A 23,952-nucleotide genomic window follows, 5' to 3' on the forward strand; every position below is an offset into this window, starting at 1 on the left:
TTTCTTTATCCATCTTTTTTCTCACTTGCCATGCAGCCCTGATAGTTTTGCCATAATTTGAAATGACTTTGTGTTCTCAAGAAATGATTATTTAACCCTAAATGTTCCCTTGGGTATTAATGTTAATCTCTCTTCTTCTCTCTCCCTTTTCTCTCTTGTTACAGAACTCGATCAGACACAACCTGTCCTTACACAGTCGCTTCATACGGGTGCAAAATGAAGGGACAGGGAAGAGTTCTTGGTGGATGCTGAACCCAGAGGGTGGGAAGATGGGAAAGGGACCCAGGCGACGTGCAGCATCTGTAGACAATGGGACTCGCTATCTGAAGACTAAAGGTCGAATCAGCCGGAAGAGAGCAGGGGCTATAGGCCTTGGACGGGGACACGGTCAAGGGGGTGGACCAGCATTGCAAGGCTCCCCGGAGCATGGCAGTCCAGCAGGTAAAGGAGGTGTGGGCATGGGGGGTGAGGACTATGACACCTGGACGGATCTCCATTCCCGCACCTCCTCCTCTGCCTCCACGCTGAGTGGCTGCCTGTCCCCGATCTTGGCTGAGGCGGAGGCAGATGAACCAGAGGAGGGTGGGTTGTCCTGTTCAGCCTCCCCTCGATTGTACCCCAGTCCTACCAGCACCCGTTCCCCGGCCCTGGGCACTGGGGGCCACTGCCCCACTGTGGAGCTGCCCCAGCTGACTGATCTGACTGGTGCTATCAGTCTCGATGAGAGTGGCTACCCCCAGCCACCACCAATCAAATGCAACGGTTATCCCTATGTGCCTGGACCCAAGGCGGAGGGCTCTTACTGCGGGCCCATTTATGGACAGTCTTCCCTGGGGATGCTCAGGCATCACACTCCCATGGAGACCATCCAGGAGAACAAGCCAGTTAGCTTCCAGCGCCCAATGAGAGGCTACTCAGAGAACAACGCCCTGCAGAGTCTACTCACCGGGGGTCCTGCATACTGCAACAAAGACACAGTACTAGTCCAGGGACGGGAAACACACACACTAATAACACAGGGAACCAATGGTGTTCACAACCAGCACAACCACAATCAGAATCGCAGCCACAATCACAGCCAAGAGCATGCTCACAATCCCAGTCTACACAATGGCCATGGCTCCATCCACGACCAGAACACAACCCACCATCAGAACCACAATCAGGGTCACAAACACCAAGCCAGCCTCGAATACAGCCACAGCCACAAGCCCCACCCTGCCCATGACTATGGTGCCAGTCATGAGCATGGTCACAGGAATAAAGTTAACCCCAGCCATGATCACAACCCTCGCTCCAGCCAGAGTCACATGCACACCCACAACCCCATGCCCGGTGGTCCTCCCCCACAGGCTCTCTCCCCACGGGTAAGCACTGACATCCTGCAGCCCTATAGCCTCAAAACCTCCAACCACTATGGGCCCCGACCCCACCTCCCAACTTCGCCATCCCTGCCCCCCAACCCTGCTGGTCTTATGGACGTCCCCCAGGATCCCTGTCGCCTGGCGTCAGCGCCTCACCCCCGTCATCAGCCGTACCCAGGAGCTCACCATCAGGGTATGACCAACTCCTGGCATGGCTACTACCACAACAACCACCAGCAGGGGAATGCTGGCTACCATGGACAACAGCACAACTCCCACAATCGAATGGCTACCAACCTGGAGATGGAAAACATACCTAATAGCCTAGACTGTGATGTAGACTCCATCCTGCTCAATGACTTTATGGAAAATGAGGGCATGGACTTCAACTTTGATGGCTCTCTGTCCCAAGGTCTGGGCATGGGGATGGGCATGAGCTTAGGGGCATTTGCTTGCCCTCCACAAGCTCACAGCAACCAGAGTTGGGTGCCAGGGTGAACCTTGGTCCAGGGATTAGGATAAACATATTAACTGGAAAGCTCACCCTCTGGGTCAGGCTGCTGGTGGGCTTTACCCTTGGACTGACTGACTGTGATTCTGTTTCTCTGAGACTGTAGAGCAAAATACTTGTTGTCATTTTGTTTCCTGGGGACTCCCTATAACCACACATCCTACTCTTCCTCTTTCTTCTCTGTTTATAAAGCTTTCTGTCTCAATATTGAACCTGCCCCCAATGAGCCTCGTGCTAAAGACCCCTTGTTTATGCCCTTCAGTTTTTTTTCTTCTGTTTCTTTAAGCTCTCCTCTCAGTCTCGTCCTGCTCGTCCTAAGCTCTCAAGCACTTTACATCCATCCTTTCATACAGATGCAGTAACACAAAGAACAGGCAAAGTCACGTTGAGTGTTGGCTTAAGTTTAATGTATGCAATCCACTTCACAGTATTATCTCCTCCTACAAAGGAGGTGTTGTTTTTGACTTGGGAAGATGATCAAACAGCTGCATAAATATCTCTCATTGTAGAGGTGTTCTCAGATTGGGGTTAAAAGGCTTTGAGGTTTGAGGATGAAGAAAAAGGAGATTTTTAGAGGAAGAAGAAACTAGAAGTAAAGCAAAGAAGCAAACTCCGGGGTTAGTGTGACTTCCCTCCCTGGGTTGGACAGTGGTGTTTCCTGTTTGTTCCTGTGCAGGAGGACAGTCATCCATCAGGCAACCATCAGCACCACTCCATCGAAATGCAACGTCCCTTCTTTAATCTCCAAAGTAATGCCAGAGTGATGCATCACTATTGCAAATCTAATGCACCACTTTGTGTTTTTTCAACCCCCCTCCCTCTCCTCAGCTCCGGACACACCAGCTTAATGTGTTTTGGCGAAAGTGATGATTAAAGTCACTCTGCACTAAATGGGGGAGGGATTGAAAGAGGTAGTTGGGTGGGGGGGCATTGAGGGGAGACGATAGGAGAGGAGAAATGCAAATATTCCCTCAGTGCCTCTTCCTCTCCATTTTGTGGATTTATGTAGCTTTCCCCATAATGAAATAAGCAACAATCAGAGCCTGCTGTACATCCTGAGGAGCTTTCTGATTGGCCTGCACTGGGCTGCCTCAGCCTGGCTCCTTCACCGACTGACCCCAGAACAGCTTAGTGAGCAGCAGTGGTCGGGCCCGGATGTTGATGAAGCTGCCGTCCTCAGACCCCAGGCAACCCTGTCTAATTCACTAACACCCAGGTTCAAGCCCGCTATGTGCTTTTACTCCTGCAAATTGCGCACTGATGAACACCGTCAGCAGATTACTATTTGGTGCTATCTCCTCTTCCCAGGCTCCCTCCTATCGCGCCGCCCAATTCCGAGGTTACTCGGAGGGTAAACAAGAGTAATTAACCGCCAAACAAGATGGATGATTTATACAAGTGTGTGTATTCGCTCATTGGCACAAAGTCATAATTCTTCCCCCTACAAAGCTCAAGGAGGGCAGTTTGTGAGCAGTGGTGCCCAGTGACAAGGTAAAGCGGCTGGCGAGCGGTGTGCTTACAGTGTCCTTCAAGCATCCCCCTTTAACAAGCATTACCCACCCTGTCCAGGTCGTAGTTTTACTTTGCTGTTGTCTTTTCTGGTGCTTGTTCCGTGATTGTGCAATTGTCTGTCCTGTTCCAATACAGCGTCGATAAGAGATTTCCTCTGCATCTTTTTTTTTCTGATTCCCTTGGGGAAAACGGGAAATGTGGCCAATCGCCAATCCTTGTCCTGGCACCTGTCCCACTCAACATAGAGAGAATAGGAACAAGAGAGAGAAGAAAGGTAGACAGATACGGTGAGAGTGTGAATGGGAGGGAGGGAGCTAGATGAGTCGACAGGATCTATGAGACTGGGAGAGATTTTCCAGCTCGGTAGCTTTGTGTAGAATTGGCTGTTTGAATCGGGCCAAATGTCAAGTGCTACTCAGCCAGCTCCATCGAGCTTTGACAAGAAAGCCACTTCTCCCTCCTGATCAAGGACAATGAGGAGGATTTCCATACACAATTCTTTTGCTTTCTCTTTTTCTGTTTCATGAGTTAAGATGCCCCATTATTGTAAACCAACTGTAATTTGTTCTCTGGCCTGTGTGCATTTGTGTGTTAAGCTTCTCGTGGGTGTGCGAGTGTGTGTGCGTGTGTAGCACAGTGATGTACAAGAACTGATTAAGGGAATATTGTTGAGAACTAACTTGCCCTGGTATTGTCCATGCCTGGCTGAGTGCCGCATACATTAATATATACAGTTTATATTTATTGGTTAGGGAGATTGGTCTTGGAGGACCGTTCAGACCCCTCACTGCTTTCTCTTCTTGCTGACAAAGAGGCAGAATGCTTTTTTCAGTCTGACTACATTTCATTCTGTATATATTCTATATTGAGAAAAATTGTATTATAATTTTTTTGCAAATATCAAGTTGTTTTTTAAAATGATGTATCTGCTCATCTGGTGACCGTAAAATAAAAAAACGAATAAGTACATAAATGTTTTTTGGTGTGCCTCTGTTATTTCATACCCTGATACGCATTGTTGTGAGGTGAAAACCTTGTATCTCCTTTGAATGAAATCTTACCAAACTTGTTTTCCATCAGGCACACTTAAAGTCAACTCAGTTATATTAATAGTTACTCAAGCAAAATCATATATCACAAAGTTGCCTCTAAGCGCCTTACCATCTATTAAAAAAATATCACCCACTGCCCAAGGATCCTCAATTGAAACATTGAAATCCGCCATACTGCTCCTGTGGTGTCATCCAAAGTGTCCGTAAGCCCCGATATTCAAATAGACTCGAAACGGCATCCTTTACAGCGTGTTCACTTTTGCACACACACCGGAAACACTGCACAGACTGCACACAAGCTCTTGCCCAAGGGCATGCATTGGGTGCGTGTTAGCATCGCTACGTCCGATAGCGGACTTTAAAGCTTATATCATGGTGTAAATGACCTAATTTCAAGTCTAATTTTAAGGTAGGGCTTACGGACACTTGGATGACACCACAGGAGCAGTATGGAGGTATTATATTGTTTTACATTTGTGATGTTTTATTGCATCTAAATAATCACCTCTTACTTCAATTTTATTGGAATTGGCTGCAACACTGTTTACCACTGAAACTCCAAAAGGGTTTTGTGGACTCAAACTCTTCACCCATCCTTCCGTTGTCATAGTGGTGAGTAGATAATGAGTGAATTTTCATTTTTCGGTGAGCTGCACCTTTAACCACTTTGTCGCAACCACTTTATTTGGAGATAACCCTGAAACAGAATGAACCTAAAAATTCTGGAATGATTCTTAATCACTCAGGACAACCTCATGTGCTAAAAATACAGGATTGTGGTCAGTTTGACAAAGACACCAGGCTGTGAGGTGATATGTGAATTTATAATGAGCAGTTTAAGTAGTAATTTCATAGTTTGCAGAAAGTGTAACCAATCCAGAGGTCTGTTTTCAAACTGTTCTGAACATTTTACATTTTTCACTGACAACCTTCTACTGCCGAGATCTTAGCAATTAACCTTGTGAATACAGTGGTATATTACATTAAGAAATGATGGGAGAAACAACATTGTAGATCAAATGGGATTATATTAAAGAATGTGAATTCTGGAGTCCTGTGGTTTTCACATTAACACTTTATGAGCTGATGTATTGACATCACTGACTCAGTGGTTGTGTTACGGCGCAGGGTTCATCATCAGTTGTAGTGTGTATGCATTTGTTTGCACATTAAAGTGTAGGTGAGTGTCTATATATATGTTAATAAATCGATACTGTATATTGATTAATTACATGAGTTTGTATGTTCATGTATCCGGATTTGAGTGTATGCATAACTGCATGTAATTGTTGTTTTGAGCGTGTGTATGTATGTTGATGAGACAATGTGTGTGTGTGATTATGATGTGAATTTTTTGGCATATATATATGCATGCGTGTGTCTTTCCATGCATTTGTGTTATCAATGTGTATGACTATCACCCCATGCCTCAGTTTTGTGAGCATCTGAGTGTATATTAGTGTGTGTGCTTTTGTGTGTGTGTGTCTCTGTGTTTGTGTGTGTGTTTGTGTGTATCCTGTGTGTGTGTGCGTCTAGTCTAGCGCCTGTGTGATAAGGCTCGTTAGCAACCCGATGCCGTGCCACAGCTGTGTCTGTCCCAGTGGAGGCTTCCTCACTGAGGGACTGACTGCATCTGCACTGCCATACTGTGCCACACACACACACACACACACACACACACACACACACACACACAAACACATGACTGGGTCCTCACCGCCCCCTCACCTTGGTTACTGTCAGCCTGCACAAAGAGAGCCACAGCTACACATAGTTAGTTAGCAGCAGCTCACCTGACAAGATGGCTGATCATTGTACACCTGGGAAGATGGCGCCCTTCAGAGCTACACACAGACACACACAGACACACACACACACACTAACACGCTGTCAGACGCCAAGAACAGCTCTCCATCATCCCCAGCTCATGCCATCCTATAAAATATGCCTCTCGGATGCTAGTTAGTTCATCTGGTAGAGAGAGGGAGGTTAGTGTGAGACAGAATGCATAATAAGGACAAGCTCCTGCTGCACTCCATGCAAATGTGAAGCTCGACGTGTCAGAGCCGTGATGGATCTGTTCTGACAGACATTGTGACAGCCCGGTGACAGCAACTTAAAAACCTACACTCCTTCTCCCTCTCACTCGCTCCCTCCTCGTATATATTTACAACCGGAGCATCTTAATGCACTTTTCCTCCCTAATCTCCCATGTTCCTCAGCAGCTAGTTCAGAGACGTCCCCATATTTCACAGGATATGGGATTTTGTGATCTGACAAAGGTTGTAGGCTGATATGCGAGCTTTGCACTGGAGTCTGCATCTGCATAGGCTGCATGGTGCTGTATAATGTGGAGGGTCTGTCAGTAAATATCAGAGAGGAACACGAATAGTTCTTCACGGAAACCTGAGACTGTGACTGCAAAATCAGCCTCTTTTGGAATTGAAATCCAGTGGTGTAGTGTAATAAATGAATATAAAAAAACGAATTATGATGACATTTTTATTGTGCATGTTTGATGATTATAATCTTACAAATAAAAGACTAAAACACAAAGACCCCGATTTGCTTGTCTTTTCTTTGACAGCTCTTCTGTCGTCTTTTCAGAAAAAGATCATGAATATACATTACCAACAGTACATGAAAAAATTCAAACCTCTATTCTGTTCATGGTTTTTGTCCTGTAGGTTGGGAGGGTTCAGCTCTCAGGAGGAACCTATAGTGGGACAAAGCATTAATTTCTGCCTATAAACACGGCTGGACTGTGCTAATAATTCTCTAACATCGACTCAGATCAATCTCCACACATTTAAAACCCTGTCATTATTCTCTCCACTTTTATATCTTTAACTCATTTTAATTTCATTACTTCACAAAACTAAAGAAAATAATCTATCATTGTTAGAAACAGCCGTGTAGTCAGTCATTTGTGCTTCATAATTAAAGCTACAGATATAAAATTCATGCGTTATGCACCTGGCATTTTGTGTTGATCACCAGGAAGCTCTGAGTTAATGACAGAGATGAGTATACACCTGTTTATTTTCTATATTTTGTCCATTCATATATGTTTCCCTCCATAGCATGATAAAGTGTTGATGACGTGCTCAGGATGGTCCAGCCAGCAGCTAACCAGCATTTAACTGCATTTGTCTCCACACATGACCTCCATGAAGTCACTGAACGTTGTGTTGCTGCGTGCAGTGCATGCGTTGTGACCAGTTGTGTGTGACGACAGGCAGATGTCATTAGGTTAAGAGCAGGAGGGGAGGTTCTTCAGTCCTGAATGACTGTAGCCAGAGATATTTGGCTTTGTGCGCTTATGTTAATAACAGAAGGAAATCACACCTCTCGTGTAACTGCATGTATTAAATGCTAATTCAGCCAAAACATCTGTTGAAAACAAAACATATTTTTGAAGTTCAAAATTAAGAGTTTTGACTTCAGAGCAAATTTGTTATACACAATATTTTCCATTTATGATATAGAATAAAGACTCCTTAAGAAGGGCCTGAAGAACTCTCCTCATGTTTTGTGTCGAAACATAGCTGTTAAATGATTCAAAAGCTATTGCATATCATCCCTCATTAGACAGAAAAACCCCATTGTCATTGTCTTAGCCTAAAGCTTCTGCGTGGCTGATTATGTAAAGTGGTTATTTTGCCCCTTTTTCAACAAGTCCAAATAGTGTCAGCAATTCAAAACCTGGAGTTAGTATCTGAAATCACAGATGTGTATCATGTACTGAACAGATTAACTAAGTAAAAAGTAATGTTAAAGCAGGATGGTATTTTACCTTGATGGCACACAAACTTATACTGTAATTGGGAGAATGGCATTTCTTTAATTGCCACACCGCCCCCTGGATGCCTGCACAGCACTATGTAGCACTGGTGTACCTCGATAGAACTTTACAGCAAACGTCTCACACAAGCAACCAGATCCGGTGCGAGCAGGTAGATATAAGAGACAACTAGCTCCAGGACATTATCGGAGCAATCAAAGAAAAGGAAAAGAAAAGGTTGTTTAACTTTGGGCTGTGGAGGTGAAATTGTCGAACTTGCTAGTTAATGGTCATAAGCCAGGTAAACCTATTTCAATCAAGGTTTAGATGGTTAGCATTTCATTGGGATCATTGGGAGGTTTAGATCGCAACTTTTATTTACAAGAGTGAATTATGTATCCCACCTATAGGGGGAGCTCGAGTATAGGCGAAAATGAATATTGGATTGTGTCACTTTATGAGATCGTTAACTGTTGAAATTCAAGTATAGTAAGTAATTACGCTCAGTGACCGATATTTCACAGAATACTTTACAATATGAATACTGTGACTAACCTCTGCTGAGTGTATTCTTTGGCTCTCTAGAAAGAAAGAGAGTAAAAGAAAGAAGGATGACCACTTTCACTTCAATTAGAAGCATTGTTGCTATGGTTACTTGCAGTTTAATATACCTTATTAGTGGTCTAACTGTGTTCTATGTCTATGTTTTATGTTTTCCATTATGCAATCTTAATGAAAACGTTACATCCAATCAGAAATTAGTTTGGTTCATGGGCATGGCATTACAGACTGAAAGTCTAAACACTTGGATCATTTGTCTCAGTCCATAAAGTAGCATGAAGACAGCACATTTTTACCATTCTCATCCTGAAAGGATATGATATGTAACACTGGTGGTCAGTACTGTACTGTACAATAATGTGGCGTGATCCAGTCTCAGTGGCCTCCTGAACCAGTGGGACAGGCTGATGGGAATTCCTGCTGGCAAGAGTGTTACAGTACGCTCACTGCTGTAGTTTATTACAGCAGAGTCTCCCCAGGGATTCGGCTGATGGCAAACATCAAAGCTGTGCCAGGCACATCAGAACAGCGAGGATGTGGGTGGAGGTCATCTCCGATGAATTCTGCCTCATATATGGGACAAACGCCTTCAGCACGTTGCATGAATGCTCATTATCAATTCATGGAGCCATTGAACCCTCTGTGTTTCTCTTTAAAAAAAAAAAGTCCCTTGTCTTTAAAGGCAGCAGAGTTGTTTTTTTGCTTTTTTAAACATGGATTTTGACAATTCAAACTTCCGCTCAGTGACAAGCTATGAGTCCCACGCTAGAAAAAGGTCCCATGTGTTTGAAGCATCTAGGCCGCTCCATCTTTTTGATCAGCAGCTCGGCTGTGAATTCAGCAGATCAGAAAGTGGATCAGAGGCTCCCTGGGGACTGCCATTTATGCCTGCCACCAGCAGAGGATAGAGAACGTAATTAAGAGTTTGTTAAGATGCCCAAATTCCTTCTCATTTCCACCCGCCTCCCTCCGATCGCCTCCCATCCCTCCTCCTCCTGCTCCCAGTAGCTCTGATCTTGCCACAGATTAAACCTCTCATTCCCTGGGAAGACGGAGCCACGGAGGGGAGCTGCATCTCCAGCCACACAGGCTGATTATCTTAAAGAGTAATTAAAGTGAGAGAGTGTGACAATCCCAGAGACAGAGCGCTGTGTCGACACGATGGAGATGGATTATTCTGAGTGGGGTGTGCACAGGACCCTCTGAAAGGCACAACAAAGGGGAGAGCATGTGTTGCATGTGTGTTAATTATCAGTGTCACTCATTCTTTATGTGTCTTCATGTGCTTGTTAGTAATTACTTTTCATGTATGTGTATGTATCAGTGTCAGTCAGTCAGTCAGCAAGCAACTTCAAACCACCGCAAGGCAACAATTATCCCCTCAATAATACGCAGCACAGGCTTAGAACATGCTGTGTGAGATTTGATACTGACTGCTAATTGATCTGGAAGTTTATTCTTACCACTCTGGGGGAGGGTGAAGACTTGAAAACCGATTTTTTTTTCTTGCACCGAAGTGTGTCTTAGTCAGTCAGTATGAAAATACACTGTATTTCATATTTTATTAACATTCATGGTCTTATCTGGGAGAAACAAAGACAAAGGAAGTTACAATGACATTTATGGAGGTAAATTGGGCTTAAAATGCCTTTTATCAGTGTTGCAATTTGTCATCTTGCTCTCAGGATGTGAGGAAATATATTGTTTAATAAAATAATTTTAATCAGAAGCAATTATTCGAACAGCTGTCAAAAATGTATTTGGTTTCACCAGTAAAAGGTTAGAGATGTGTGTTTATGGGGTAGTCACACCATGAACCATTTTTTAATAACCCCCCCAGTTTATGCTAGTTTTGGCTAGCTTGAGATCTGAAACCCTTCGAATGAACCATACAAAGCTGTTCTAAGTATAAGTCACAAAATATTTAAACCCAGTAACAAATGTAATTTTAGGGGAACTTGCTGAAAAAGACAATGCTAATGTATAACCTGCTGAGACCGAAGAAGATTCTCAAAGGGCCACTCTGACTGAGGTTATATGGTTTAAATGAGTATATATTGGAAAAACACACTCACACACATATTGTTAGGTTAGTTATACGAGGAAACCAATTATTGAATATGCCGTTTTTCAATGGACACTCTAATAATTTTAATCTAAAAAAATATTTTAATATTTTATAATTATGATTATTGAAAACAGCTTAGACAATAGCCTATATTTTACAAGGAAAGTATCTTGCTAGGAAAAATATTATTCTGTTCAGATCACAAGCGGTCAAGACTAAATTGCATTGAAATAATTAAGAAAATAGGGCAGGGTGCACCATTACTGTCTTTTTATCATTGCTGAACAAAGTTATGTTATCTGCTTCTTGATGATGACTTTTAGTTGTTTATCATTTTGCAGGTCAAGATGGTCCTTTTGATCACCTGCAGGGCAAGGAGGATGACTTTATACTGAATGGCCTGATAGCAGCTAAGGTTGCATGATTGGATATTTGATGCTCCTTTTAATTTGCAGGATCACGGTCAAATCTTAAACTCACACATTACTCCATTTATAACGATATAATGTCTAAATTTAACACACAAAATCCACATCTATATGCTCATACAAACTGTTGACGCTCTACACTTGATGCAACTTGGCCTTGAATTAGATTTCCAGATGAGCATCCACATCGACTGCAGAGCTGGTTCTGATGGAGGTGGGTGCATTGATGGTGAGTTGGTTTTGCGTTAATCAAATGCTGGCATTAGTAGACTTTGATAATAAAAACACACAGAAATTAAAATCTTCATCAAGAACAAGTGTGAAAAATTGTCTTATTTCACTACCTTTGGCTAAAAAAGAGAAAGAGCTTATTTATTTTATTCATATTTATTTAACAGTATGTAATATCACTGTCAAAGATGCACACTGTGATTATATTACATCTCTTATTAATGTGTCCTGATCTTCAGAATTCCTCTCAGCTCATTGTGTGTTTCCGAAAAACATACAGTGTGTCTCGCAGACAAGTGTTCATTGTGCATCATACTGTGGAAACAAAGCAAAGGGTGTGATAATCAACCGCTGTCCCAGTTTTTGGCTAATGAAATTTATTAGGCATCTCTTTGGTAAATTAATTACTATTGACAATAGTTTGCTGGAAGAAAAATGTCCAGCGAGTACCTTCTGGCCCGCCTGCCGTCTGCAGCTGCTCAATGGTTTCTAGTCTTTAATTTCTTTCACATGTGATAATTGTCAAAATCCTTGCATAACCCTAGCTTGACTTTAGTTTTCTGTGTTCTGGTTGAAGAGGTTGGGGATTTTGGTGGATGCCTGGCCAAAATGGAGGAATTGAGAATATGACACCGGAACATGAGCTGCAGAGTAGCTGTTAGCCTGAATTACTTTTAGTGAGGTGTATCTAATAAATTGCTGTGTAGTGCAAATTTATGTTACACACAGAAAGAATCTTCCTGAGTTTAGTGATCCTCGGACCTCTCCTCTAGTACACAAAGGTTCTTGAACAGTTATCTGGAGGCAATAAACACCACCATGTTAACATTTTCTTTGTGAGCATATTCATGAAAAAAATTCAGTGACAGTAAATGCAAGCAGGCATCAATCACTTGCAATTTAAGTTCATTTTAAAAGCACAAAAGGAGACTTACCACATTCGTGGTAATCCATGAGGACCTTGAGGACCTGTTATGCCATGTGGACACTGGGAGAAACACATCAGCCATTAATGTGTAAGTAAATCTCCCCCTCCTGGTGTGGAATGGTGAATCACATTAAATCGATCAGTCCTGTCTCTCCTGTAAGTCTAGTGTCACCTTTTGGATCCTGGACAAAAGCAGTGATTCAGAAGGTTCTGAATTTATAGTCTTTCATGCGTCCTTGGACAAGATGCTATACCCCGAATTGCTCCTCATAGAATAAATGCTGCCCATAGACGCATCATGAATGTGTGTGTGAATTGGTGAAGGGCAATACACTGTAGTGTAAAGCACTTTGAGTGGTCATCAAGACTAGTAAAGTGCTTTATAAATACAAACCATTTACCATCGCACTTCATGACCATTTCAGTCCTGTGGTTTTAAATGACACTTCAATAAATGGAATTAGGCTGTTGTGCTCAACAATTCCTACACATTTAGATCACAACCATACTTAAGGGTCAACCTATCCAGAGGAACACTTTTACTGTTAGCGGAATCTGTGGCATCAATAATCTTTACACTTACATGATAATGATAATAATAATAATGACGGTAATAATTATGTTGTCTTTATAACACAGGGTAAATTAAAAGAAAAACAAGATAAAGAATTTAATCAGAACAACATCATTTAGTTGAAAATACAATGAACACATACTGTCTGGATGTCAAACTTCTCTAACTCATGATAACGCTTTGAAAAGGTGCTTCTGTCTCCTGCTGACACATTAAAGCGGGAGGAAGTAAATAGGAGACCTTCATCAAGGATGGATCCAGTTCCTTCTCAACCAGTTCTCCAAGGATTTAAAAACTGGACACTGTTGCGTAGATCTTATTTCTTGACCCGTAATACGGCTGAACTGAGTGATTCCACTTCTACCCTTTGCCTGTTGCCCGTGGGACTCGTCTCTGTTGGGTCCATGTTGAGATGCCAAAACAAGCCGGAGAGAAAACAGATCAATGAACCACCATATCAGATGATGGACACGCTGTGAGAAACGAGTGTTATTAGAGAGGAGCAAAGATCAAACCAGGCGAAAAAAAGAGTGACATCATCACCTCGTTCTGACTACCATTACAGCACTGACTCTGGTGGTGGTTCGCTCGTGATTCAACTTTAAAGTTGCTAGAAAGCTCAGATGTCTGTGTTTGATGATATAAATATACCCTGACACCCCAAATCTAACTCAATCGCTGACAGTTTGGTCAAAGATGTGGGTGTTCTGTGCTGCTGGTGGCCAATGTCACAGGAGCCTCCAGCCTCAAGCAGAGAGGAGGAAGGAATTACAGACATCTTGTAAGTTGACTTCTGGATAGCTCCACCAGGGAGACACAACCCCCATGGTCTTCCACCCAAGCCACCTCTGACTCAAGAGACATCTTTTATTAGACTTTGCTGCTTCCTTTGGAGTCATGAGAGGCTTTACCGAACTTTCTTCACAGACGTAGTAGCACTTCCCAAAACAGATGTGGAAAGTCATTCTTCTGATTCCCCTTGAATATTTGCGTTATGACTGAATTTTGTCCTCTCAATAGCATGTGATTTTTAATTAAAAAGAAGGGAATAGCTTCACATGTTGAGAAACGTTGGTGATCTGCCAAGACCAAAAAAAAGACGGGGAGCCTCACACAATTTGATTAACACATCTCTGAGAAATCAATTGGAGAAACACCCCCACAAACCACTTAGCACCAAGGATGCAGTCAAGTAAATAGTCTTTAGAATAGGCTACAATTCACAGTGTGTGGAACACCACGTTTGGTAGCTAAACTGAGGTTTGCATAAGACATAGGATGAACCTGCCAAGGGGAGGAATGTTGATTTTTCTCCATCCTGCCACGATTAAAGCTCCATTTCAGAGTATGTGTGAGGAAACCTGCAGTATGAGACTGAGAGAGATGAGCCGAGAGCAGCACTGTTAGATTGGAGGTAGATTGCATCTATCACAGAGGGATCATCTCCCTCAAAACACTGTCCGCCTCCAGACTCTGCTCGCTTATTTTTTTAAAGGGGAGTGCAATTCACTGCAATTCCCAAGGTGTCACAGGTACTATAATATCACAGTGTTGCAATCCAGCTGTGGGTAGTTTGAAACAGAGGGGGTGACGTTGAGCCGGGCGATGGACATCTCATTACACTTTCATATTCTGCTAACTCCCGCAGGTTGGCAGCATGGTCAAAGAGAGCTGAATAAAGCCTCATTGATTCAGAAGCCTGCTCTGCTCTGGACACCCAGAGGCAGGTGCTTCACTCCTCTCCGCACCTTAATTAATTTCCCAATGCGTCACTCTTCATCATTCCCCCCAGTCCAGTCTTCTGCGCTATGTCCTGTGGCCCCAGTTTTATCAAACGGCGGGATGTTTGACAATAGAATTGTCTGCCGCAATGCTGAAGGGGTGAGCCTGAACCCCTCGTCCTCCGTGGCCGAGGTTTGACCCGGCCTGGCATCAGCACAGCTATCAACCAGAGTGCAGCCTGAGCTGACACTGTTTCTCTGTCTCAAGCCCAACACTGGAGTCATTCTTTCCCTGTCGCACTGGTCCCTACAGCCGGCCGTGCATATGGTTGACATGCACTGCCTGGGGTTATGCCTGGGGGCTGGCATCCCTTCTCTGTAGGCCTCGGCTCCCTGGAGAAACAGGTGCTGCCAGATAACAGCTGCTGGATGCAGCTGAAATGGCTGCTCCTCATATGCACCTCTGATTCCCCTTCTCTCCAGTCCAACCAGTACACCGCAGAGATTTTGAACAGGGTGTCATGGAGACCAAACAGTACTCTTACTACACATTCTTATACATTCGTAAATCTTCAGTCACATGTTTGCTATTTGTGGTTGTGCCATCAAATAACATCATGGTCTAAGTCGTATAAATGTTCTAGTGTTTTCTTTTCTGATGCGTCCTGAGCTGTGACACACATATGCTCTTAAAGGTGACAGAACACACAAGTATCTTTATCATCTCCTCTTATTATTAATGTTGCAATAAAATGCTGATATTACAGTTTTAAATCTTCTCTCTTGGCACTCTGAGCCAAGCCAGCATGGTTCTAAGGCCACATCACTTTAGTCTCAACTTAAAGATCTATTAGAGGGATTACCATGGTCTGCCATGGCCCTTCGTGAATAAAACGCTGACTTTGATGATCACCATCTGCATGTTGACATTTGTGGTTCAGAGTGATATGTCTCTACAACTGTTCTATGGACTTACATGCAATTCCATTAAGACAGTAACAGCCTTTGCGTACATGCACTTCACATTCTTGTGGCACATTCTTGTAGTACTTGCAGACGTGTGTGCTAATTTGGGATGTTTTCTACAGGAGTGTACCACATGTTCTGTGGTACTGCTGTTTAAGAGCTGCCAGCTGCTTTAGAGTTTAAGTTTAAATATAATGATTTAACTATTCAACTGAGACATGTAATGTTAAAGTCAGATAATATGTTAACATACTGTTAAAGATGGAAAGACAACCACAGTTAAGGTAATGTGAATTTGACTTAATGACTTAAAGTTTATCTATGAATTGAAAAAGTCCTTGTGACCCTGACGTTTTGTTACTTTGACCACCGCATAGCTAATGGTAGCTAATGTGCCACATTGGGTATCACATTTATCACTCATTACAAGTTCTAAGGATAGATTATCTTTTTTTCTCTCTGTCTCTTTCTGTTACCTTTGGCTGTTTTGTGACAATCGATGGCTTTGCAGATTTTATTTTGAAAAGTAAAAATTGAAATGAGCTCCTAATATAACTCAAACCGAGGATGGATGTTGGATGAAACAGTTCTTGCAGGAGATGAAGTGAAGAGGCTTTGGTGTACAAACACACATCGACCGGCCTAAGATTCATTGAAACAGTAAAGCCTTTCATGCACACGGCTCAAAAGAAGAAATACTTTCTTATCTCGTAATTGATTGCACAATATTCAGCGTGCAGCCCATCTCAAACTTCAAAGATGTTTTTCGGGTGCTGGTTTGTTTTCTCCTAGGGAACATCTCCGCAGGAGTAAATGTTTCAACTTGACGTTGTTAGCTTTGAGGCCACCTCAGAGTTGTACTCTAACAAAAAACAACACAAGTTTATTTAAGTTATGACTCTCCCCTCTATGGCTGTGGATTGTGTGAATGTAGTGAGTGGTTACAGTCAAACCCGTCTGACCCTTGAATCCCAGTGGTACTGCTAGTGGTACCCAGATGAGAACTCAGACTTAATAACAGTCACCTCAGACAGGTCAGAGAAGGTAGCATCAGTACTGCCTTACTACTGTCATGGTTTTTTATTTTTCAGTGTTTTTCCGCCTCTTTAATAAGAGTGTTGTCTGTTTAATTATTACCTCGTGTTTCATGTATATCCTTGTGTTTATGTTTGTATGTGTTGTTGTTTCTGTGTCTCTGGCTTTCCCACTCCCTGTGTTATGTTTCCTGTTTTATTTTGTAGGCCCTGCTCCTAGTAAGTTTTCTTTCTTCACTTCCTGTCTTTGTGATTGTCTCCACCAGTCCTCACGTGTTCCACTGGTGTTCAATTACCCCTGCCTTCCCTGTGTGTGTGTGTATAAGTCTCTGTGCTTGTCCTTGTCGGTTCGTTATCGTCATGTTTGTCGTCATCTCCTGTGCTTGTCTTACTGCCTCCCGTAATCGTTATACTTCATCTCCTGTGCTTGCGTCCCCTGCTTCTTCTGGTCTCTGTAAACTTCTGGTGTTTTTCCCTGTGTGCTCTGTGTACTTTCAGTTTAGACTTTTGAGATTCCTGTGTTTGTTGTTCCTGCGTTTGTTGGTATTTTCCACCTTTTGTTTAAACTCTGCATCCTGGGTCCATCTGCCTAACCGAACCTGACAATCCATCTGATCTGCTCTGACAACAAGCCTGTTATTTGACTGACAGGTTCTGCTGTGTAGTTGGTAGAGACCACTTGCTTTTGACTTTGGAGATGTTCAACTGGCCATGTGCACACTGCACTTTGTGAGGTGGAGGTTAGGCTTCAAATGAATAAGGTTTATTATCACAGATAATATGGGCAGGTACTATGTTAAGACGGAACACATGCCTGATGATGATCATGATATTAAGAAGTTTTGGAAAAATCAATTCCATCAGGTTCTAGGGGGGAGCCACCTCCTCAAAATGCAATTCAAGAAAATTAATCATGGGGCTACTGAACACAATGAGGCACAGTTTTGAGAATAGAGCTGATTGCTCTATTGAAGGTCCAAACTTTATTCTTTGCTTTGGCAAGATTACATGTTTTAAAGATTCCTTTAGAATAAATTTGGTTTCCTTGGTTTACAATGTCATAGTTTTTTGGTTAATTTGAGCTTAGTAATACATATTTCCCTTTTATTAAGTGGGTTATTGGGTAAGGCTTTTTGGTCCACAGAGGAGTTTGCAAAACCACAAATATCCACAGACACAAATTTGCTCCATAATCAGCTCTCTTGATACATCTATGGCTAACAGTCCTTATGTTAAACTAAGCTACTTATGGCTGCAGCTTCACACTTAACACACAGACATGGTCAAACATCTCATCTAACTCTGTTAAAACCTTATATCATTACTGAATAAATCAATAATCTATATACATTTGACCAACTTGCAAATATACCAAAATGAAAGTCTATGTCCAAAGTCATCAAGAACTTCAAGACCTGTCTCCACAATGGTCACAGAGAGTTTGAGCTTGTTCGTACTCGGGACTTGACCTCCTCTTGCACCGTGTTGGAGGAAAAAAGTTTTAAATTGATCGCCTCCCAGGAGCAAACAAGACGACATGTGGCTTCTCTTGATAAATTCTAGCGTGATGGAAGATTTGCACCATTAAAAATAACCTGAGCAATATGTAGATGTAACAAACCAGGAGCTGGTGCCCTGCTCCAGGGCAAAGCAAACAGACTTTATGTTTGCAAACACCTTTTAAAGAGAGAGAGATGCCAGTACCAGGCCACAGTGACCTGCCTCTCTCGCTCTTTATCTCTCTCAGCCGCTCTGCAGCCACACTGGTACTAATTGAAAGTGCTGTGAAATATGGATGAACACAGGAAGCAAACAGGCTGTTCCTTCCCTTTCCGGTCTTGCATCCTCCATCTCTCATCCCTCTTTATCCTTTTATCTTTTTATCTGCCTCTCCTCTTCAGGTCAGATTGCTCTCTCTCTCTCTCTTTTTCTCGGTCTCTCTCCTTGTTTCTAACTCGCTCCCCAACTCTCTCCATCATGAGTTCAGGTAGGTAGGGTATCAAACGTGAAGGGACACAATAAACTAAAAGTTCTACTAATACAATAAAAGACTTTGGTAATGCTGCACCATATACTTGTGAGCACTGTTATTATTGGTCATAACTATTTGAAAACCTACATTTTAAAACCTTTATGATTTAGATATTCAGATATTTGAACTTGTCTACTGGCATTTCCTCACATTTAGCTACAGGAGCTTGTGGGGTTGATGCTAGGTGATGAGGTTTGGTTCAAAGTTGCTGTTTCACTTTACCCCCAAAGGTGTTGGTGTGGGTGTAAGGGCTGAGTGCAGGCCAGTCAAATATCTCCACACCTTTCCTTCATGGAGCTGTCATTGTGAGCGAAGTAATGGTGTAACAGCAAAGTGTCAAAAGTAAACTTTGTCTGTGAGAATTGCTTTCTTTATTGAACTTTAGGATCTAAGGGGCTTACGGAGGGGAAATATTTATTCAAATAAAGAAATGGGATTCTTTTCTCCCACAATCTGGAACTTTTTTAATACGGATTCCAAAAATCGTTTTTGACCAAAGAGGAAACGTGGAACTGTTTGCTTACTTTATATATACTGACTTTACTATTTCATAGAAAACATCATACAACATCACATTGAGACTTACGTGAGACACAAAAGAGCCAACGACCCAACAAGCACTTCACCACTTTACCGAACTTCCAGCCAGTTCTGATCAAAAGGAGAAACACACTGCATTGAGGATAATGATGGCTTTCCCTGTGACTGGAGTTGCAGTGTGTCATCAGATGCTGGGGACACAGTAAACATAATGAAAGGCAGAAGACTGTTACTTTTTCCAAATGACTAAATAAACTTATGCTGCGTGCTCCCACACACTTTTCTGTTTCATTTGTTTCATTGTAAGGCCTTTGTTAGCCAGTCATGTTTCCTATAGCAAGTCACAGGACCAAAGAAGGAGTAAGTGCCTGGGAACAGTGTCCCCTTTTGTAGTTATTGAAGCAGTTTTGAAGAGAGATTCAATTCTAAAATGATTCTTATCCTTGAAAACTAAGACCCTGACTAAAGCTATATATGTCATGTGGCATATCATAGGAGATTGTTTACTGTATTTATCCATTTACTTTATCTAAAACCTGCAATTGTACTTCGTGGTGAGATTAGGTATTGTCACTGCCCACATTATAAAAACATTTAGTCTAAAAAGAAAGGCTGTATTAATTGTGGTAATGCACTAATCTTAATTTCACGTTTAGACCTCTATTTTAATGATTCTTGTATTGTCTGTATAATTTGTTTGCAATTTCCCTAAAACAGCACTTTCCTGTTCTACAGCACTTTGTCTGATGTTTGAATTTAATGTTTTCAAAATAATAAAGAACAAATGTGGAGGGATGATGTAAGAATAACCTAATTTCCTCCCTGAGTAACCACTTGTGGGGTCTTGACCATAGACTGTATATAAAGATGGGCAACGCATCTAGATTTTCTTCCACAATCAAGAAATTATGCTAAAGTATTCTGAATATGAACGCCATGATCTTGTGCATTTGGAGCCGGAGTCTGTGCAGAAGCAATGAGGGATGAAGCCACAGTGTCAAGGTACCTTTGATGCACATTTTCCAACAATCATGAGTCAGTCACAGCTGTCAATCATAACAATTCACCCCATTTTTATAACATTAAATAACTAAAACCATAATTACCGACAAAATTTGCACATTTTAGCAATTTCTCAAGTAACAGAAACCAACTTTAAGAAGCATTAATGTATTTTTAGTTTGGTCCATGTCACATCCATTACCATGGAAGAGGTAGGGTTCATGAACTATAATGCAGCCAGCCACCCGGTGGCGATGAAGACTCTATTGCTTAAGTTTTGGGGAGTGTGTTGTCAATCTTTAGATACAGTTGTCTTGATTCTGGCCTGACCCTGCCAGCTTCAAGTTCCTTATCATGTCTTATTTCTTCCTGAACAGTTTGAGTTTGCCTGTTTGTTTCTTGCTGGGCCTGCGCCATATTTAATGTTTTCATATAATTCAGTTTTTTGGGGAATTGGACCTAGCTCCTGCCTGGCTCCTGCATATGGGTTCTATGACCACTCTATGGTCTTGACCCTAAGGGTGCAAAGTGCTGAGTTTGGAGAATATACTTTTGTATTAACCATTGTAATTAAACACTGTCACCTGTAAATCAAAAGAATATATATATTTTTTCTTCCCATGGAATATATGCAGATGGGGAGGCAGTAATTTGTCCAGGCTGGAGTAGCATATGTATCTCTTCCCATCAAGCTCAATAGAACCCAGCAAGTCTGAGGTTTATGGCAAACCGTTTACTTCTGCTTTCTCTGGATTTTGTTGGTTGGACGGTTGTAGAAGACACTGTTAAGTCAGTAAATTAAGCCGATGTGAGGTGGAAATTCTTAGTTTGGTGCAACCCCCACAGATTCACGCTCCAAAGTATGGATCACCAAGCCGGTAGTAAAGGGTTACATGCTAGAGAGTAAGGTGAGCTGTGATTGGCTGTAATATATGTACACACACACACAAACATGCGTAATTAGGCTTGTTCATACACGGCATGGAACTCAAGGTTACCAGGCCTGCAGGGGTTCACTCAGCTCCAAGTAAATGTCTCTGAGCGTCAGCACTTTCACTTTATGACTGCCTCATGCAGAAACACACACATACATACATACACAGACCTACACCCACAGAGCTGCACAATAATTTGAAATAGGTATCTGTGTAAGCTAATGCTCTGTGGAAAGGAAAGGAAAAAAAATAAAAGCGCTTGTTTGTGTGTTTGTGTGCGAGTGTTTTGAGTTGATCCCACTGAAAGTCACCTCTGATAGCCATTATACACCCACACGCTGAAATATCCCTCAGTTTCTCTTACGCCCTACCAGCTCACTCCCCCACAATGCACACTAAACAGACACGGTTTGTTGCTACGTTTCTCTGATTTGCAGGGGATTTACAACAGTGCCACGGCCATATTAATAGGGTGGTGTATGCTTCAAGGACTCGCTGGTGGATCTTAAGCACAGCAGTAGATCTGTGACACGCCATAGTCAGGGATGAGTTTAGATTCTGAGGTTTGGGATAAAAAAGTGATTGTAGCCATCAATCAGTTCCCTGCCAACAAATATTGTAATATCTCTAGGGACTGAAGTCAAGGTGTGGCTCTTTGTGCGGCGGTAAATTTATGTATGCGCATGTTTCCTCGCTTTTGAGCATTACGTGTGTGTAACTGTGATTAGAGCGAGTGTATCGGCGCACAATTACGCAGGGAGTCTGCGTCCATCTTTATTTTTTGTGTGTGTGAGTTGTACGAGGCTGTAAATCACCTCTGTGCCTTTGTCGTGCCGCTGCCTGCCTCTCATTCTGTGTTCTGTGATAGATCCTGACAAGCTGCTGTCTGAATTATTGATTCTCTGATCTGAAAGTTTGATGCTTAGCCTGAGGGCTGGATTAACCTGCCGACAGAGCCGCTGCCTCACCCTCAGAGGTAGCCGTAGATACAGACACACAAAACACACATGCATATTCATGTACACGGACGTGCACGTACACACAGCAGACACTATTTGACGTGGTGGACGCTGCTCTTGGCCAGTTAGACAGAGCTAAAGATGAAATGCAGTACACGCTCATAAGCAGAATGATTTTCTCTCTGCCTCCCTCTTTTCAGTGCCGTTAATGGCTCCAGGTGGAGTCTCATGGGTGGCGATGTAGAAAAGCATCACGGGAGACAAAACTCAGCAGACTACAGACATGGCAGACATTTCCTCCAGTGATTGCAACTCCCTAAGGCAGTGTGGGCCAGCTCCCCTTCACAACTCACTTGGTTGTTATTTTATTTATAATTATTATTCTTAAGGAAGAATAAAATAGGGAGGGATTTGGCAAATCAAATTTCTTTACAGGCTTCCAGACCTTTTTAATTAAGACGTGGCCATGGAAGTGCATCCACCAACCTTGAATTTTTTTTTTTTTATTAATTTTATTTCATTTATTATTAATCATCATTTTATTTATTTATATTACTATACAACACTTCAAATCAGTATGTGCAATAAATCCTAAGAACCCAATTTGCTGTAACCTGGATCTAATGGATCTTTTTAGATTCTTCAAGATTACTGAAGAAGAGTAGCTAACTGAAGTTGCAGCTTCACTGTTTTGATTCATTCTCTCATAAATCTGCTCTCAGATTCCCCACAATACTGTTTTCAAATAAACAGTGGGTACACCAAAAAAACGACAAAGTTAGCAAGCACTTTTTATTGTTAACTTAGAGATGGTGAAGACCAAACCGAGGCCATCGAAGCCAGTCAGAAGAAAAGCCATCAGTGTCATAATGTTTCTATTGAAGAATAACTCACCAGTCCTGATACAAGCAATCCTAACAACACAACTGACACAAACAAGTAGCTCAGGGACTGCAGAGAGGAATTCTCACTTCTGAGGAAACCAGCAACCTTGCAGTGATAATAAAAAATGTCCCAAAACTAGAACGGCCCTCAGTGGAGCACATACCTCTGCAAGAGTTCCCCTAATTTCAACCAAATTGCACACTCATAGATATCAGTCTCTGAAATATGCCTTTTTTTCATCAAGATCCATCCCTTCTTTCTCGGGAAACTGATGTTTCCCGAGAAAGAAGGGATGGATCTTGATGAAAAAACTGATTCAAATTACTGATAAAATACTGATTCAAAAAAATGTATTTATCTCTTAGAAACGTATCTGGAAAGATTGATATAAATCTGTGTGCTAAGCATCAGGTTTCACTCAGGATGGGTTTGACCCAGCTTAACATAAAGACTGGATCAACATTTTGAGTTAGCTCCTTTCCACAGCTTCTAGTCTTTATGCTAAGTCAGACTAATTGCCTTCCAGCTCTATACGTGATCCACAGACTGAGGAAACAAGTTTCTCATCAAAGTCTTCTGAGAATGTTCCTTTAACAAATGTTTACACCCTCTGCTGTAGGAAAGTCAGATATTCTTGAAAGATTTACTCGTGCCCACAAAAGAGAAACTATTTAGAAAAAGAGAGAATATGCATTTGTAGTTTTCAATGTTTTTAGATGTGAAGCAACTCAGGAACTCACTCACATCAACCGCTCAAAGCCTGTTTATATGATAACCTGATACTAAGTGTTATTTTACTCGAAATTGTTTTACTTATGCAATAATGTTTCAGTGAGGAAAGAGACAAATATATATTATTTCTGGA

General features: G+C 42.1%; 1 protein-coding gene across 1 annotated transcript in view; it reads left to right on the plus strand.

Moving 5' to 3' along the window:
* foxo6b (forkhead box O6 b) overlaps positions 1-1,862 on the plus strand; it is a 40,345-nt gene extending 38,483 nt beyond the window's left edge. Inside the window, exons 2-3 of the mRNA XM_053447159.1 lie at positions 165-1,233; positions 1,267-1,862. Coding sequence (XP_053303134.1) covers positions 165-1,233; positions 1,267-1,862 — 1,665 coding nt within the window. The remainder of the gene's footprint in view (positions 1-164; positions 1,234-1,266) is intronic.
* The last annotated feature ends 22,090 nt before the right edge of the window (positions 1,863-23,952 follow it).

The sequence above is a fragment of the Pleuronectes platessa genome, chromosome 18 (assembly GCF_947347685.1).
Source record: "Pleuronectes platessa chromosome 18, fPlePla1.1, whole genome shotgun sequence".
NCBI classification, from domain to species: Eukaryota; Metazoa; Chordata; class Actinopteri; order Pleuronectiformes; family Pleuronectidae; genus Pleuronectes; species Pleuronectes platessa.